The sequence below is a fragment of the Microtus oregoni genome, unplaced genomic scaffold (genome assembly GCF_018167655.1).
Source record: "Microtus oregoni isolate MIOR12 unplaced genomic scaffold, Mior012 000027F_ref0000203, whole genome shotgun sequence".
Lineage (NCBI taxonomy): Eukaryota > Metazoa > Chordata > Mammalia > Rodentia > Cricetidae > Microtus > Microtus oregoni.
The window spans coordinates 31,566,419-31,585,383 of NW_024543086.1; the positions used below are offsets into that span (position 1 = coordinate 31,566,419).

At 43.9% G+C, this 18,965-nt stretch overlaps 1 protein-coding gene across 3 annotated transcripts in view; it reads left to right on the forward strand.

Annotated features, from left to right (window-relative positions):
- The window catches only part of Bfar (bifunctional apoptosis regulator), a 31,658-nt gene extending 13,895 nt beyond the window's left edge, over window positions 1-17,763 (forward strand). For 2 of the 3 annotated variants that reach the window (XM_041676242.1, XM_041676243.1), the window contains exons 3-8: window positions 3,543-3,747; window positions 4,939-5,108; window positions 7,878-8,022; window positions 11,911-12,084; window positions 13,794-13,996; window positions 16,959-17,763. In XM_041676242.1, coding sequence (XP_041532176.1) covers window positions 3,543-3,747; window positions 4,939-5,108; window positions 7,878-8,022; window positions 11,911-12,084; window positions 13,794-13,996; window positions 16,959-17,151 — 1,090 coding nt within the window. In that variant the 3' untranslated portion in view covers window positions 17,152-17,763. Of the gene's footprint in view, window positions 1-835; window positions 1,281-3,542; window positions 3,748-4,938; window positions 5,109-7,877; window positions 8,023-11,910; window positions 12,085-13,793; window positions 13,997-16,958 lie in introns of those variants that run through there. The other variant, XM_041676244.1, reaches the window with a different exon arrangement.
- The last annotated feature ends 1,202 nt before the right edge of the window (window positions 17,764-18,965 follow it).

Sequence of the window (18,965 nt, forward strand, 5' to 3'; positions counted from 1 at the left end):
GGCTTGAAACAAAAAAGACGATTCCTTTTCTCACACGTGGCTGTCACCTGCCCTTCTGTTTGGTTTGTTTTCTTTTTAGGCAAGGTCTCACTCAGTGCATCCATCATACCTGACTGTCATGGGACTGCTGTGTACATCAGGCTGGCCTTAAACTCAGAGATCTGCCTGCCTTTTCTGGGGTTGAAGGTGTGTGCCCATGTGCCCAGCATCGGTCATAACTGTCAGCTTTACTTTACCTGAAGATTAATCTTAGCCGGGCTGTTGTGGTGCACACCTTTAATTCCAGCATTCAGGAGAGAGGCAGAAGCAGGTGGATCTCTGTGAGTTCGAGGCATTCTAGTTTCAGGACAGGCTACAGAGAAACCCTGTCTCAAAAAACAAAAAGATTCATCTTACCTGGAAAGAGGACTCCTTGATTTTACATAATTGAAAATGAAAAGAGTTTTGTGGGGGTCCAGTAGGGTATTCCATGCATAAAAACACTATTGACCACTCAAGTTTAAATGCCTGGATCCACGTGGTGGAGAGTTGTCCTCCAATCTCCTGCATGTGCCATGGAGAGAAAAATTGAAAGGTTTCCCTAAAGTCAACACGTTTATAAATATATCCACAAATAAATGTAATAACATTATTTTTAGGAAGAGCCCTCTACTCGCCCATACCTAGCTTGGCTGCTGAGCCAGCACTCTTCTCATCAGAGAGCTTCTTAGAGCAGACAGGTGCTGCTGCGGAAGTCCGCTCAGCTGCACTTGGTTACAACATAGCCCTGCACCTAAAGCTCAAGGAAAATCCTGGAAAGATAGAAGAGCCAGAGGGCTAGGGTGCTTGGTGTTAGGTGGTACCTTTGAGACATACAAGAAAGCTACAACTGCAACATCTGAAACCTTTTTTGTTGTGGTTGTTCTTTTGTTTGTTTTGTTGTTGTTTTCATTTTCAAGACAGAGTTTCTCTGTGTCGCCGTGGCTGTCCTGGAACTCAACTCTGTAAACCACGCTGATCTCAAACTTACAGAGACCCGCCTGCCTCTGCCTCCATAGACCAGCTTGAATCTGAAACCTTTTTGTCTAAACAAGACCTGAATAAGCACATGACCACCTGACAGTTGACATGCCAGTGTGGTTGGGGAGATTTCTGAAGTCTTACCTATCCTTGGATCAAGAACAATCAGTGACTGCCTCTGCCTTCTAAGTGCTGGGATTAAAGGCATGCACCACCACCACCTGTCAGAAGTTATTAATTTTAAGGGAAGAAACTGGAGAGGAAGGGAAGGTGAAAATGATGTAAGTTGAGTATTCATATATAAAATTCTCAAAAAAAATTTAATTACAAAGAAATTAGTTTTTTAATTTTTATTTTAAAATAAAAATTGGTGTTTTGCTGGCATGTGTGTCTGTATGAGGTGTCAGATCTAGGATTTATAGTTTTGACCTGCCATGTGAGTGGTGGGAATTGAACCCAGGTCCTCTGGAGGAGCAGTCAGTGCTCTTAACTGCTGAGCCATCTCTCCAGCCCTCTAGATTTCTTTAAAACAAAAAAAGAAAATTAACACTTCGGTCAAAAAGTAACTGTATAGCACACTGTTTCCAACTGAACTTCATTTTCCATTTCTGTAAACTAATCTATCATAATAGCTTAAGTAGTACATTCATATACATTCATATAATTTTAATTTTCTTTGACTGTTTGTTTGTTTGTTTGTTTTGAGACAGGGTTTCTCTGTAGCTTTGGAGCCTGTCCTGGAATTAGCTCTTGTAGACCAGGCTGGCCTCCAACTCACAGAGATCTGCCTGCCTCTGCCTCCCAAGTGCTGAATTAAAGGCGTGCGCTACCACTGCCCCGCTTCGTTGACTCTTTGAAACAAGGTCTCACTCTGTATCCCAGGCTGGCCTCAGAACCATGGTAACTACTCTATTTGGCCTCCTGAGTGCTGATGCTATAACCATTAATGGCCATGTCTAGATTATGGCATGTATTATCTTATTAAGATTCAAAATTCATGATCAAGCTAAAGACCTCTCTATTATGGTTTAAGTAAAAAATGCTGCAGGTCCCCAAGTGGCTGCAGCGGGCTGTGGGTCCCAAGAGCAGCTAGCCCCAGGCAGGGATGGCACAGTTCTCCAAGTGGCTGCAGTGGGCCACGAGGGGCAGCAAGTCCCACGCTGCAGGTCTCCATAGGCAGCTGGTCCCAGGTAGGGAGCCACATGGCAAGGAAGAGACAGAGAGATAGGCACACCATGCAGAGTGAGTTTGGATATTTATTTAGTGGGTTATGGAGGGGAAAAAGGAGGAGAGCAGAAAGAGGGGCAGAGAGAGAGAAAGAAACAGAGGGTGGGGAGAAGAGAAGCTATAGCAGCAGCTACCTCTCTGGGGGACTCAGACTAGAAGCTGAAGATCAGCTTGTCTCTTAAAGGGACAGGACAAACCATTACACTCTCCTCCCCTCAGAACCTTCAGTTAGGACTTAGTTGTGATTTCATTCAGATTTGTAAGACTTTTTGAAGAGGGCTAGAAAGAAAACTCAGGAGCTAAGTGTCCTTGCTGCTGCTTCAGAGGACCTTGTTCGGTTCCCAGCACCCACATGGTACCTCACAACACTTGTAACTCCAGCTCAGGGATGGTGCCCAGACATATACTCAGGCACATACCCATACATGAAATGAGTAAATCTGTAAAACAAAACAGTGCCATTTGAAACGGCGTGCAGGTACAGGAAGGGAATTCAGAAGTTCAATCATCTTCTGCTATGTGGGGAATTCAAGACCTGCCTGGGTTGCATGAGACCCTCTTTCAAAAAATAAGAACAAATACTTTTGAATAAATGTGCTGACAGAAAAATGCTAGTATTTTCTCACATCAGTGATATTTTATCAGTCCAGCACTGCAATATACTGTTCTCATCCAACATTATGTCCTAAATTATCCAACTTGATACAGAGTAACCCAGTAGGTACATTTATAAAAATATGTAGTATTCTGTATACAAAATTAAAAAAAAAAAGAGTTCAGTATGTATTTCAGGCTCAGCAGCTAATAGTACCTGCCACTCAAACATGATGACCAGAGTTCTATGATAGAAAGTTGTCGTCTAACCTTCACGTAAGCATGACCACACCCAGACACACATCGAACACAAGTGTGCACTTAAGTAAGTACTCAGGCTATCCTGTAACTTTCTGTGTAGACCAAGCCAGCCTGGGTCTCAAAGTTCTGCCCCTAGAGTATTGGGATTAAAGGTGTGCACACTACACCTAGCAATACGAGTGGGGCCTACTTCAGGGGCTAGGCTGTAGCTCAGTGGTAAAGCACATTGATACTATATATGAGGCCTTAGGTTCAAATTTGATGTAATTATTTCATTTGGCTGTTTCCTTAATGGTGGACACATAGATTGCTCTTCCATTTTTGCTTTTATCATAAAGCAAAACTCTTTGCTTCTCTCCTAGGCACGTATGTAGATTATGAAATGTTTGTATTAGTTGGTGTGGTTTCTGAATGCTGTGTTTTATCAAACATCTGTCCTATGATTTCTCTTTTCTCCACAGGGATGCCATTGAAAAGTTATTTCCTGATGCCATTAGAATGCGAATTGAAGACATTCAGCAGAATAATGACATAGTTCAAAGTCTTGCAGCCTTTCAAAAATACGGGAGTGATCAGAGTCCTGTAACTGCCAGCACAGGGCGAGTGAATCAGCAGAGAGGAGGGGGATTCTTCTCCGGAGTACTCACTGCTTTGACTGGTGTGGCAGTAAGTTTGTCTGTGTAATCTGAGCCCTGTGCCACCCACAGTTAGCTCTAAAGTCAGTTCTTCTGATAGCTCTGAAACAGCTGATGGTGTGACTCATCAGAATGGTATTTTATGTTAGTAAGGTACGCCAGATTGCCGAGTCCCCCAAACCAACTAGGAAACTGAGCCCTGTATGTAAAAGCAAAGAGCCTTTATTCTGTACAAGTTTGCAAACTCGGACTCTCCGTGTGTCCAACGTATTGGAGTGATCAGAGAGCCCCGAGCTTAATTGGGGTTGGGTTTTTATAGTAGCAAAGGTAGGGATGAGGGATTTCTAAGGCTTAGGACCCCTGATTGGCCGACACTTGTCTAGGGGTGTTCTTGTGAAAAGCGATGGGTGTGTGCTGGCAGGTGATCCTATCTACAATGGTTAGAAAGTTAGGAATTTTTTTTGGATGGTCTGTTCCTGGGTGGTGTCAGCTTATGGCCTTCCCTGGAATCTGGTGCTGCCTGCTATTGCAGCCCATGTGGCCTGGGCCCTATCATGTGTGGCCAGGCTGTCCTGGGCCCCACAAGTAGCAGAGACTAGACAATAGTTGTCTTTAAGTGTTAACTCTGTCCTCCTCCTGACCTGTGCAGTGAGTGACATCATGATGAACCTCATTTTAGATCTGAGGAAAGGGTGGGACCAGAGAGATGACTCACTGAGAGCACTGGTTGCTCTTCCAGAGGACCTGGGTTCAATTTCCAGCACCCACATGGCAGCTCATAACTATCTGTAGCTCCAGTTCCAGGGTATCTGCCACCTTCACACCAATGCATATAAAATAATTTAAATAAATTTTAAAAAATAAAAAGAATTGAGGAGAGGAGCAGAAGAAGACTGAGAAACCAAATCCGTGCTGATGCTAGACTCTTAAGAGCATGCACATCGCTGCCAGTGTGCAGACTTACTGCGATCTTAAAAGGTTTCCCTGTAGAAAAGGCGTGTGAGCTGGTGGGGCAGGACCACAACTGTTCCTCTGCTGTCTGCTGTCTACCCTCCTTTCCAGATCTCTACCCAGCCATGAGGTAAACTGCCTCTGAAGACATTGTTTCCTCACTTCACTGTGGCAGAGGCTCCTTCCTTTCCTGTATAGACTTAGTATTGTTTCTCAGACTCACACCCTCAGAAACTGGCTTTCCCACTTGTGACAGCCTGTCTCCTTTCAGGTCGTCCTGCTTGTATATCACTGGCGCAGCAGAGAGTCTGAGCATGGCCTCCTGGTGCACAAGGCTGTAGCCAAATGGACAGCAGAAGAAGTTGTCCTCTGGTTAGAACAGCTGGGCCCTTGGGCCTCTCTTTACAGAGAAAGATTCTTATCTGAAAGAGTAAATGGAAGGTAAGGGGGAAATCTACCACTCCAGACCAGGTATGGTGGTGCCTGCCTTCAATCCCAGAGGCAGGTAGAATCTCTGGGAGTTTGAACCCAACCTGGTGTACCTAGCAAGTTAGCCAGCAGGGCTACTTAAAGAAACCTTGTCAAAAACAAAGCAAACAAACAAACTGAATACCTCTGGCACAACAGACATGCTCATAGGTAACTTTATTGATATACATTTTATCTGCCACAAATCCTTGTAGAAGTGTATAAACAAGGTTTTGGTTTTTTTGTTTGTTTTTTTGTTTTTTTTTTTTTTTTTTTTTTTTTTTTTTTTTTTTTTACTCTTTGACATTTTTGCTCTTTTGGGGCCCCCACTACCCAGCTCCCAAATCAGACAGAGTCTTATTCTTTCTTATGAGTGCCCAACCTTAGCTTGTCTTATCTTAAATTATTCCATCTGCCTTTTGTCTCTGGGCTTTATCTTTCTCTATACCTTTCTTTACTTCTTACTCCGTGGCTGAAATTGTAACTAAAGTGACTGGCCCCTGGAGTCCTCTCTTCTCCTTCTTTCACTCCTAGGTCTCTCTTATGTATTCAGTCTGCCTGCCAGCCCCGCCTATCCTTTCATCCTGCCTTGCTATTGGCCGTCCAGCTCTCTAGTAGCCCAATCAGGTGTTTTAGACAGGTAAGTAATGCAACTTCACCAAGCTAAACAAATGCAACATAAAAGAACACTGTTAAACAAATGTTTCACAGCATAAAAAAAAGTCACACATCTTCTTATTCCACAGCAAACATGGCTTTCTGATGTCTTCACAGAGCTGTACAACTGGTCTACCTTTAGAACAGTTTCCTGACTCCCAAAAGAAGATTCTTCCCTTTGCTGGTCCATCCTCACTCCTTTCTCCCTCGACAGATACCAGTTATCTTATCCAGAAACGTATTTGCCATAATTCTTGCATATTAATGTAGTTATGAAATATGTAAAATATTTTTGTGTATAGCTTTTTCACTTGGCATAATTTCACACATGAAAAAAGCATCCACCAGTACCTGTGTCTGTAAAACATCCTTGTATGGATGGTTAGACCAGATTGTCAGTTCTTCACTTAATGGGCATTTGCGTTGGTTCCGTGTGTGGCTGTTCTGAAGAGTGCTCTAAGATCACTCACGCACAAGGCTTTGTATTCTGGGAGCTCGTGGAGAAGAGTGTCCACATCACAGGGTCAATCTGTGGTTACTTTTCAAAGACATTGACGGACTGCTTTCCACTTCATATCAGTGATACTTGAATTTCTATATTACTCCTTATTATGGAGGAGCATTATTTTTATTTTTTTTTAATCCCCGAGCCCCTCCCCCGGAGCATTATTTTTAAAACATAATGTAAGACATTTCTTTATGTTGCTGCTCTTAGAATATTGCTGTTAATATAGACATAACTTAGCATGGTGGCACACAGTTACTATCCTAGCACATGGAAGATGAGGGTAGGATGGTCAGAGTTCAAGATCAACCTGAGCTATACATCACACCCTGTCTCAAAAAAATAATCTTATTAGATATCTTTCTAAATCTGAGTGTTATCTTGTCAGGATGTCCTCTGGGGATCACATAGGGCTTTGAACATGCCAGCTCCTCTCTCTACCATTGAAACTCTCCTCAGCCCTGCCTGGCTTTTTTATGTTTGTACAGTTATATGAATGTGTTGTTGGGGTTTTGATTTGCTTTTGTTTATCTAAGACAGACTTCACAGTGTTTTCCTGACTGACCTTTGAGTGTTCACTTCTCCTGCCTTAGTCTCCTGTGTAAGGAACCCAGCTTTTTAACTCTATTCCCACTATACAAGGATGTTTTAGTACTGAGTCATTATAGAAATAGATTATTGGGGTTTGGTTTTTTTTTTACATTTTGTCTTGTTTTCTCATTTGCTTTCTTAGATAGTGGTTTTACATTTGTTATTTATTTTTATGTGTGTGTGATTTTTGTGTCTTTTTTGTCTACGCACCATGGTTATATCTGGCATCTTCAGAGGCCAGGAGATGGCATTCAGATCCCCTTGACTGGAGTTACATATAGTCATTAGCCACCATATCAGTGCTGGGAATGAACCCAGGTCCTCTGGAAGAGCTGAGCCGTCTCTCTAGCCACTAGATAATTGTTTATTGATGAGGAAAATAAATTAAGGATTTATCACTTTTGTTAAGTTGAATCAGTATCCCAATACAATCAGTGTTTTTTGGTTGGGGTTGTTTTGTTTTTGTTTTTGAGATTGAGATCTTGATATTGCCCAAGTTGGCCTCAGTCTTAGCTATTCTTCTGTTTCAGCCTTCCAAGTCTCCAGTATTAGAGAAGTGTAGTAGTAAGCCCAGCTAAAGCAACCACTCTCAATGGAACCTTGTTCAGTTGGATTTCCTTCTAGTTTTCTCCTGCACACTCCCCTTTAAAAACAAAGTAATATATGCCAACAGGAATGCTTCAAAACAAGCACCCTGATGTGCCTAAGGCAAGTTACTTTATTTCTGAAGCCAGTTTCTGGTCTGCACAGTGAGTACAATGCTACTCTGCAGAGTTAAATAGATAGCGACAAGTTTGTGGGAATACTTCCTGCTGGTGACTGGCTGGTAATAAACAAACTGCTCTTGGCAGTCATGGGCACTGCTGCCAGCATTTAACATTCTGCCTTTCCACACAAGCCTACATATTTGCACACTAAGACAGAATTCAGCGTGCAAGGTCTACATCCCGTCTGTAATCTCAAGTCATTTCTACGTCTTACCCCTCCAGGTTGCTTTTAACTTTGACAGAGGAAGAATTTTCCAGAGCACCTTACGCCATAGAAAACAGTAGCCACAGAAGAGCCATCCTCCTGGAGCTGGAGCGCATAAGAACCCTGGGCGTGAAGCCACCCCAGAATCTCTGGGAGTACAAGGTAAACACTTGTTTTTAACTGAGGGGGAAAAAAACGATAGAAAACGACTAGCAGCCATCTTCCTCCTCACTCTGCAAATTAAGAAGAAAAGCATTTCAGACACTGAAGTCACAAGTACTATGGTGCTCGGGGTCACCTTCCTGCAGTGGGCGCTACTCGGTTGTCTCAGGCCTCTGTCCCTAATCTCTGGGTGGTGTTCACAGGATACATGGTTGTTTGTCCTTCCCTGGATTTCCCTGCTGGTGACAGCAGCAGCTCTTCTGTCTGCACCGTCACTAGCAGTGCTGCTTCAGGCACTCTCGTACACAGATGACTGTTGATGGCACATGTAGAGGAGTGGGGTTATTCAGTCACAAATAATACACAGCTTCATCGTACTGTGCTTGATAACTTGATTTTCATTTTGACCATATCAGTTGATTCTCCTTCAGAGACAGAATGTAATGTATGTTGTACTGAAGAGCAAATATCTGGGATATTCATACATGCATATTGAAAGAGACAAAGCCATGTAACTCTTAAACATAGAGTGGAAAATGTTAGTTTGTAGTTCAAAGGGTGGAGATGGGCCAATCAAGTGACTTTTGTCTATTCTTTTGTTGTTCTTGTTTTTTCGGTTTGTTTTGTTTGTTTTTGCTTTTCCAGACAGGGTTTCTCTGCGTAGCTTTGGAGCCTGTCCTGGAACTAGCTCTTGTAGACCAGGCTGGCCTCATACTCACAGAGATCCGCCTGCCTCTACCTCCCAAGTGCTGGGATTAAATGTGTGCACCACCACTGTCCAGCCATATATATATATATATGTATATATATATATATACATATATATATACATATATATATATAAAATATTATAGTGTATTTATTATTTTATATGAATTGGTGTTGTTTCTAAAGGTATGTCCATGTGAGCGAACCACATCCCCTAGAATGGAGTTATAGACAGTTTTGAGCTGCTGTGTGGGTGCTGGGAATTGAACCCACATCCTCTGGAAGAGCATCCAGTGCTCTTAACCTCTAAGCCACCTCTCCAGTCCCAACTTTTATCCATTCTTGATATAACGTGAAAAAGCCCATTCCTGTTTGTAGCTCCTGAATTGGGCCTTTGTAGTGAACAGTTTAATGACATCCCAATGTAAACTGCGCTGGCTTTTGTTTCTTAGACAAAAGTTTTGTTTCTTAGACAAAAGTTTTGTTTCTTAGACACAGTCTGTCTTTGTAGTCCAAATTGACCCGGAACTTCCTGTTCTCCTGCCTCAGACTCCTGAGTGCTGGGATTACAGACATGTTTCACCAAGTCTGATTGGGGAAGAAAATTGAATGTAATTGATCATAACAGTACATTAAAAACAACCTAAAGGAGCCAGGTGGTGGTGCATGCCTTTAATCCCAGCACTTGGGAGACAGGCAGGTGGATCTCTGAATTGAGACCAACCTGGTCTGCAGAGGGAGTTCCAGCACAGCCAGGGCTACACAGAAAAAAAAAAACAAAAAACAAAAAACAATCTAAGGGTTGCTGTAGAACAATGATCTTGTGGTGTTTTAATAAAACGCTGATTGGCTAGTAGACAGGCAGGGAGTATAGGTAGGGTGACCAGAACTGGAGAATTCTGGGAAGAGAAAAAAGGCTGTGAGTCTGCAGTCATCACCCAGACACAGAGGAAGATGAGAATGCCCCATTGATAAAAGGTACCAAGCCTCGTGGCTGACATAGACAAGAATTATGTGATAATTTAAGATGTAAGAATTAGTTAATAAGAAGCCTGAGCTAATAGACCAACCAGTTTATGATTAAGGTAGACCTCTCTGAGTTTGTTTGGGACAGAACGGCTAAGGGACCAGGTGGGACAGAAACCTCTGTCAACAAAGGGTCTGAAGAGATTGCACAGTGGGTAGCATGCTCTCTGTGTAAACATGAGCTGAGTTCAGATCCCAGCACCCATGGAGAAACAAGGCATAGTGGCTCAGAAACAGGTGGATCCCAAAATCTTATTGGCCAGCCAGTGTAGCCAAATTGATAGGGTCTAGGTTCACTGTAGTAATAAGAGCGGCGGGGCTGCGTCCCCAGCACCCCGGCTGCCTCCCCAGCACCCCGGCTGCCTGCTCGGCTAGCTTATGCCCCAAAATAACAACACACAAACTGTATTCATTTAATCACTGCTGGGCCCATTCTCTTCTAGGTTAATTCTCACATACTAATTTAGCCCATTTCTAATCATCTGTGTGTAGCACCCCAAGGTGCGCTTACCGGGAAGATTCTAGCCTATGTCCATCCTGGGTCGGAGCTTCATGCTGGGAGCGGGGCATGGCGTCTCTCTCAGGCATCTGCTCCTGAGAGGAGAGCTGTCGCGTCTCTGACCTCACTTCCTCTTCCTCCCAGCATTTTGTTCTGTTTACTCCACCCACAGGGCCAAGCAGTTTCTTTATTGGCCAATGACCTTTCTCCATCAGTTCACTGAGAAGCTGTGTCACAAAAATAAGAAAGTAATAGAAGAGGTCACCATTGTCAACCTGTGACCTCTGCACAAGGGGAGAACACCTCCAGACACACAGAAGAAACTTGTGCCCATCATTAGCAACAGTTAAATAATAGACGCAGACATACAGATATCCACTGAAAAAGAAAGTGACTGTGAATAAGGAAGTCACTGGGGTAGACTAGTGATAGAATATTAACATTCCTACATGGGCTGTGTTCAATACCCAGCATATGGATAGATGGTTGGTTGAATGATTGCTCTATCAATAGCTAGACAAACAGATAGAAACATTTATTCGAGGCAAAGTCTCCCTGTTGTCTAGACATGCCTGCCTCGGGCTCCCAATTGCTAGAATTACGTGCTTTAATCACCATGCTTGACTCTTGTTTGTTTGCTTGAGGCAGGATCTCACCGTGTAACCCTGGCTGTTCTAGAACTCACTATGTAGACCTGGCTGGGCTTGCACTCATAGAGATATGCCTGCCTCTACCTTCCAACTGCTGGGATTTAAAGGCATGTGCCAATATGCCCAGCATCATATTTGACTTCTAAAATTAACTTTTTTCAAAATTTATCCCAAGTTTTTTTTTATAATTTATCCTAATTTTTGAAGAATGTTCCTCAGTTGGAAGTTTGTGCAGTTTGTTGTTTTGGGTTTCGGTTTTTGTTTGTGATGATCACAGACAGGGTGGAGTCTACATCAATGAACAGTCCACCTACCTCCTTTCTGTAAGTGCCAGGATGATAGGTGTTCAACACCCTGCCGGGCTTGTGGTATGTCTAATAATCCTGTTTATATTTTATTATGCTTATTTCTTTCTGGGTGCGTGCGTGTGCATGCATGCAGCTGCTGTGGCACACATGTGGAAGTCAGGACAGTGGACAAATGCTGGAAGGAAATCTCTCCTTCTACCATCTGAGTCCCAGGGATCAAACTGATGTTTTCAGGTTTGGTGGCAAGTCCTTTGTGCACTAAGATATCTTGCCAGCATAATCTTTTTTTTTTTTTTAATGTGTTTGAATGTATGGCCTGCTTTTGTGTCTGCGTACTGTATGTGTGCCAAATGCCCTCAGGGGCCATAAGAAGGCAATGAATCTCCTAAAGCTGGGTTTAAAGACATGCACTGTCACCCTTAGCTAACCTCCTGGATTTTGGAATACGCTTGGTATGTGGCTTACCCTTAAACTTGTTCTGATACCAAGACTGGCCTCAGATTTTCCAGCTTCCTGCTGAAATTAGAGCTGTGTGCAATAATGCCCAGCAAGACTGGAGCTTTTTACAGTATACCCCAACAAATGGACTCTATAGCACACAAAAGATTAGTGGTAAAAATCGTGGGACATTGAAGGAGGGCAGATGAAGAGCTGGCCACCATGTATGTAATATGGTTCTCTGTCTTGTCCTCTGCAGGCTGTGAACCCAGGCAGGTCTCTGTTCTTGCTGTATGCCCTCAAGAGCTCCCCAAGGCTTGGCTTGCTGTACCTGTACCTGTTTGACTACACAGACTCCTTCTTACCCTTCATCCATACCATCTGCCCCTTGAAAGAAGACAACTCTGGGGAAGACATCCTCACCAAGCTTCTGGTAGGTCTAAATGTTTCCTGGAAAAGATAATTCTACCCTACCTCCATGTCATACAGAACTGGAGACAGTACCCCAGCCTTTTGGTAGCTTGTGAGTAGTGCATGACCCTTTTAGTCTTGAAATATTTTTTTGTAAAAAGCATTGCTTTTGTTGCTAAAGAAGTCATTGAAGGTGCAGAGCATTCTAAGAGATTAGATGTATAGATTTCAACTTTGGCAGAACTCCTGAAGGGTAGTAGTTAGCCTACTACACAGCATGGTTTGGATCTTCCCTGAAGACCACACCCAGGGTATTATGACTACTGGCATTAGCCAATTTTTTTTTCCATATTATGGGTCATTTCCCAATTCCTGTAGGACTCTTTTTACTAGGATGGCTTCTCTGATTCTGCTTGGTCATTTGAGAGTAATGTCCTTTGCTTTGCTACTGTTGGATTAATTAATTCTTGTAGTCTGTCTTTTTCAAAAGCTGTCATACGTATAGGAATCATGGTTAGTAACCCACACCCGTAAATGCTAAAGCAGAATTCTTTTTAATCTATTTATTTATTATGTATACAGTATTCTCGGTATTCTGTCTCATGTATGCTTGCAGGCCAGAAGAGGGCACCAGATCTCATTACAGATGGTTGTGAGCCACCCTGTGGTTGCTGGGAACTGAACTCAGGACCTCTCTAACCCTGCAAAAGCAGAATTCCCACGTCTCCACAAGCTCCTTTAAACACAGCAATCAAGTTCCTGCCTACTGATCTTGGTCTTGAATAAAGTTGAAATTGTGCTTTATGGGATATTCCTCTAATCACCCAGTTTCCAGCTTTTTTTGTTTGTTTGTTTGTTTGTTTGTTTCTTCAAGACAGGGTTTCTCTGTAGGTGTGGGCCTGTCCTGGAACTAGCTCTTATATACCAGGCTGGCCTGGAACTCACAGAGATCCGCCTGCCTCTGCCCCCCAGGTGTTGGAATTAAAGTCGTGCGCCACCACTGCCAGCTTTTACAGAGAAGCTGTGAAATGTTGTGTTTCCATAAGCACCAGTAGCCCCTGACTGTTCATCAAGCTAACTTTTTGTCTGTTAAAACTGAATTAAAAGTGAAAGTATCAAGAGATCGTTTTCTTGACTGGGCAGTGGTGGTTGCACGCCTTTAATCCCAGCAGTCGGAAGGCAGAGGCAGGTGGAATTTGTGAGTTGGAGGCCGGCCTGGTCTGCAGAGCACGTTTCAGTCGGTACAGCCAGGGCTACAGAGAAACCCTTGTCTCGAAAGGAAGGAAGGAAAAAGAATTTTTTTTTTCTTGCTTTTTTGTGTTTTGAGATTCACTGACCTGTCACCGTGAATGAGTGCTGAGATGAAAGGCCTTCGCCATCAGTGCTTGGCTCCATACCTGGCTTTTATGAAATATGAAAGATTCAAACTCTGGCCCTTGTGCTTGGACAGCATGTATCCTTAAGCAATGAGCCATTTTTCTAGCCCCATCTTCATCTATTCTAAAAGGAAATATTACAAGTGAGATTGATAGACTAATACTCTATTTTAAGCCATACATATGCTTTTAATCCTAGAGCTCTGAACTGAAGCAGGAAAAAAAAACGTGAGTTCAAGGCCAACTAGAGCTATATGACAAGATACTGTCTGAAAAAAACTTAGATTGTTAAAGGGATGTATGAGTTGACTTGTGTAAGTCAGTCCTGTGATTGAGACTCTGTGTGTTCTTCAAGGACCTGAGGGAGCCCACGTGGAGGCAATGGCGTGAATTCCTTGTCAAGTACTCCTTCCTGCCGTACCAGCTGATTGCAGAGTTTGCCTGGGACTGGCTGGAAGTTCACTACTGGACGTCACGCTTCCTTATCGTCAACGCCATGCTGCTGTCTGTTCTGGAGTTGTTCTCTTTTTGGAAGATCTGGTCCAGAAGTGAGCTGAAGTAAGTGCCTTCCTGTGGGAGATGGTTGGAGTAACAGGGGTAGTAAAGAGGCAGCAGTGATGAAGATCCCCTTTAAAGTGTTTTTCGGACTTGGAGTCGGGGGTGATTCTGTGCTGGAGAGAGATGGCTCAGCAATTCAGAACAAGTGCTGCTCTTGGAGAGGATTGGAGATCAGTCCCCAGCACCCACATCGGGCACCTACAACTGCCTGCCATTCCAACTCCAGGGAATCTGACATCCTCTTCCGGCCTCTGAGGGTATTGCCTTCATGTACAGAAACCCATACATATACACATAATTGAAGTAAATAAATAAAAATAGGTCTAACAAAATTCTATCTAGACTACTCAGGCTCTGGTTTCACAAATACTCCTTAAGCAGAAAATAAGAAAGTTACCTATGAGCCGGGTGGTGGTGGCGCACGCCTTTAATCCCAGCACTCGGGAGGCAGAGGCAGGCGGATATCTGTGAGTTCGAGACCAGCCTGGTCTACAAGAGCTAGTTCCAGGACAGGCTCCAAAACCACAGAGAAACCCTGTCTCGAAAAACCAAAAAAAAAAAAAAGTTACCTATGTATAGTAATAGACTACATTATGCATAATGGTTTGGTTTTGTTCCTGATATTTTTTTTTTTCTTTTTGGTTTCTTTGTTAGAAATTGGGTCTGTCTTCGTTAGGATTTTTTGTTTGTTTGTTTGTTTGTTTTTTATTAAAGATTTCTGCCTCCTCCCCGCCAATGCCTCACATTTCCCTCCCCCTCCCCCATCAAGTTTCCCTCCCTCATCAGCCTGCAGAGCAATCATTCTATTGTTATGCTAAAACACCATAAGGAAGCCCAGCTTGGTAGCACACACCTTTAATCCCAGTCCTTGGGAGACAAAGGCAGACAGATCCACATCGTGAGTTCCAGGCTAGACAGCTACAAAGTGGGACCCTGTCTCAAAATAAAAGAATGGCCGGGCGATGGTGGCGCACACCTTTAATCCCAGCACTCGGGAGGCAGAGGCAGGCGGATCTCTGTGAGTTCGAGACCAGCCTGGTCTACAGAGCTAATTCCAGGACAGGCTCCAAAGCCACAGAGAAACCCTGTCTCGAAAAAAACCAAAAAAAAAATCAAAAAAAAAGAATAACTACATAAAAATAAAAACCTAAAAACTAAACAAAACAAAGAGCCAGCACAATAGTGCATACTTAGTGTCCAGGCACTCAGAACAATGTGGACTCCATGCTCACTAATTTTTTGTCAACTTGGTGCAAGTTAGAGATGATGGAACGTCATTTGAGAAAAGGCCTTTATTTTTTTTTTAAGATTGCCCTGTAGGAGGGCTGAAGAGGTGGCCCAGCTGTTAAGAGCACTGATTGCTCTTCCTGGGGGCCTGGGTTCAATTCCCATCACCCACATGGCAGCTAGCAGCTGTCTGTAACTAAGTTCTGACATGCATACACGCAAAACACCAACATATACTATTGCCTCAACCTGGTTATCTCCTGCCTCTAGAGTTCTAAGTAGCTGGGACTATAAGCATACACTATTGTGCCTGGCTCTTTGTGGTCATTGGTTTTATTTTGAGACCCTTGCTTTGTGGCTCTATCTAGCCTGGAACTCACTGTATAGACCAAGCTCCTAAAGATCTGTCTGCCTCTGTCTCCTAAGGACTGGGATTAAAGATATGTGCCACCAGGCTTGGCAAGTGCTAATTTTTTTTTTTTTTGTTTTTGCTCGTGAGAGTGTGTGTGTGTGTGTGTGTGTGTGTGTGTGTGTGTGTCATCATATCTCATTCCTATTTGATAAGAAACCAGATAATGTCTGGGGAGAGGTTTGAAGGATTTTAATAATTGAGGAATAAGTGAAGGAAAAGCAGAGTGTTCATAGAATAAGAGCAGTATAGTAAAGGCCAGAGAGGCATCCTAGGGAATTCTGTAGTGTTCTGCTTTGCCAGCACTTGGGACAATAATAACTTCCCTAGATTAATGTAGGATGAGAGCTTGGTCATTGAGTAGATCTCGGTGGCAAGTAGCAAGAATCTGCCTAACTGAATTTAATACGAAAGAAATGCCCACCCAGAGTAGAAAGCATGTTTTGGACCCAGAGACCCAAATACTCTTCCTCAGGACTGCCTCCCTCAGGGCCTCCTTGACCATAGGCTGCCCTTCCCTGTGCTACTCAGCTCTTCTTGCACCTCATGGCCTATGGCTGCCCCAAAACTTGCCTAGCAAGGCCAAGAGAAAACAAGCACTTCATTTCCTGTAACACTTGAAACAGCCTTTACTCTGGTCGGTCCAGCTTGAGTCATGTGCCTACCCCACATGTCACACTGCAGGAATGTGCTAGGTTTTCATGGCCAAGCTCAAGATGAAGCATGTGTCCAAATCAAACCACATGGGGAAAATGTAGGAGGGGGGGGCTGGAAGTATAGCTTAGTTGTAGAACACACACTCACGTTCCTCCAGATAGACAAAGCAGGCACCGCCAAAGCAATTCCAGTTGTTTTAGGAAGACTGTTCCAGGCAGACAGGCCACCACACAGTTTCATATTGGTATCCCATCGGTCACAGGATTCCTGACCTTGTAAATAGTTGTAAGACTCTCTCATGTGTCGTTTATTCCTTTAGAGAATGTGTGCATCCATACTCATGCTCTGTCCCCAGCACAGGATATGGTGGCACATGCCTGATGATCCCAGCCTTCAGGAGGTGAAGGCAGAAAGATGAGAAGTTCAAGGTCATCCTCAGGCACATAGCAAGTTTGAGCCCAGCTTGAGCTATATGAAACTTTGTCGGGGGGGGGGGCAGAGTACCACAAAGCAGGTAGAGCTGAGGCTGTACCTGTGTGCCCAGAGAATATCCACAGGGACTTGTGCTGGGAGCTGTCGACTGGTAAGGCAGTGTGGGAACAGATGATGGGGCAGACCTTAGTACCCCAGCATGTCCAAGCCCGCCCACCACTCTTCTCTTCTTTTCAGGACTGTGCCCCAAAGGATGTGGAGCCATTTCTGGAAAGTGTCTACGCAGGGGCTCTTCATGGCCATGTTCTGGCCTCTCATTCCACAGTTTGTCTGCAGCTGTCTGTTTTACTGGGCTCTCTACTTCAGCCCGATTATTAACATTGACCTGGTGGTCAAGGAAGTCCGGCGGCTGGAAACCCAAGTGTTATGACCAGCAGCAAGGTCCAGGAGAGCCTGTGAGTCTCCCTGATGTCCAAGCTATGACAGTCAAAGAAGCAGGGGCTTCATTTCTACCATGGTAAAGCAAGGTGCTGCTTCTGTGTGTCAAGGCTTCAGCCAGGTCCCTTCTTCCTTTGTCTCCTGCACCTTGGCAGCTGACTACTACCCAGGTCAGGTGAGATTCTGCTGCCAACAACCAGCCACTCTTCTTACATGGACTTGGGAGGCTCGGACTACTGTGGCTATCAGGAATGATGGTCTTGGACCCAATGTGGAGTGACGTGTCAGAAGACCACCACAGGCTGGACGAGGTGGCGCACGCCTTTAATCCCAGCACTTGGGGGGCAGAGGCAGGTGGATCTCTGAGTTCAAGGCTAGAGTGGTCTACAGAATGATTTCCGGAACTGCCAGGGCTACAAAGAAACCCTATTTTGAAAACAACAACAGCAACAAAAAGAAGAAGGCCACCAGAGTCTACTAGCCTTAACCTCATGGACTGACAAGCTCCCCAAACCAGGCCTGTTGGGGCCAAGTTAAGGAAAACAAGGATAGGATTTGGTCATAGGCATAGTTACATATACAAAATACAAAGGAAAACCCAGAATTCGGCTTTTTTTTTTTTATTTAATTGAAATTTTACATACCAATCCCAGTTCCCACTCCTTCCCCTCCTCCTGCTTCCACCACCTTCTCCCTGAAGCCAACCTCCATCCACTCTCAGAAGAGTCCTCAAAGTCTAGGCAGGTCAAGGCCTTCCCCACTATATCTAGGCTGAGCAAGGTATCCTTCCAAAGAGAATGGGTTCCGAAACGCCTACTCAAGCAGTAAGGATAAATCCTGGCCCCACTGCCAGTGGCTCTCAGGCTGCCCCAGCCATACAACTGTCACCTACATTCAGAGGGCCTAGTTTGGTCCTATGCAGGGTCCTACGCTATCAGGCTAGCTCAGGTCAGCTGTTTCTGTGGGTATCTCAATCAGTTTCTTAACTGAGGAGTTGGTAGGCTTTAGAGTAAACCTAGAGAAAGCTTCAGGCCGAGAGAGTGATGGCTAGCTGACTTGTTTCCTGTTGTGGTCATTGGGAATTAATTTTCCTTTCTGTGATGACAGCCGAGTGGACACCCATCAGACTGAGCCAGTCGAGTGGCTGAGAGCACTGCTGGGGTTTTGTTTTGAAAGCAAAATATGCAGGATAAGTACAGTATCGTCTCCTCAAGGAAACATTTGTAAGCTGCTCTCGCGCCGTATAGTGTATAATCTTTATGGTCCTGAAGTTTAGCAGTGGGTATAATTATACCAAGTGCTGCCATGATAAATATGGAGTGAGCCAAATGGTGACCAATGTGGACACAGCAGGTATAGAGGTGTGAGCTCGTCAGCCTTGGCTTTGTGCAAACAAGCTTATATCCAAAGAGAGAGAGAGTTTGTAATTCATTAACCCTTTACGATTTCAGTTAAAGTTTGCATTTGGAAGTTTGGACAATTACTTGAAATAAAAATTATTTCAATTATTTTTATATAAATAAAACCTCTATAGAGAAATCTGATTCTGAGGAAATACAAGGAAAATCCTACATAGCTTGATGTGTTATGACATAGTCAGGTTGAGTGGGGTGTTTAGCCAGGATGCTGCTTAGTGATATCTCCAGTGAAGGAAAAATGTCCTCTCCCAGTTTTCTCATGGAGCCCTAGGGCCACCTGATTTTTGTCTATGTGAGACAGCGACTCTGTGGTTCAGGCACACTGTATTTGTGCATTCCTGGACATAACCCTGGAGATTCCTTCCTGTGCTTTTCTTTCTCATGATGA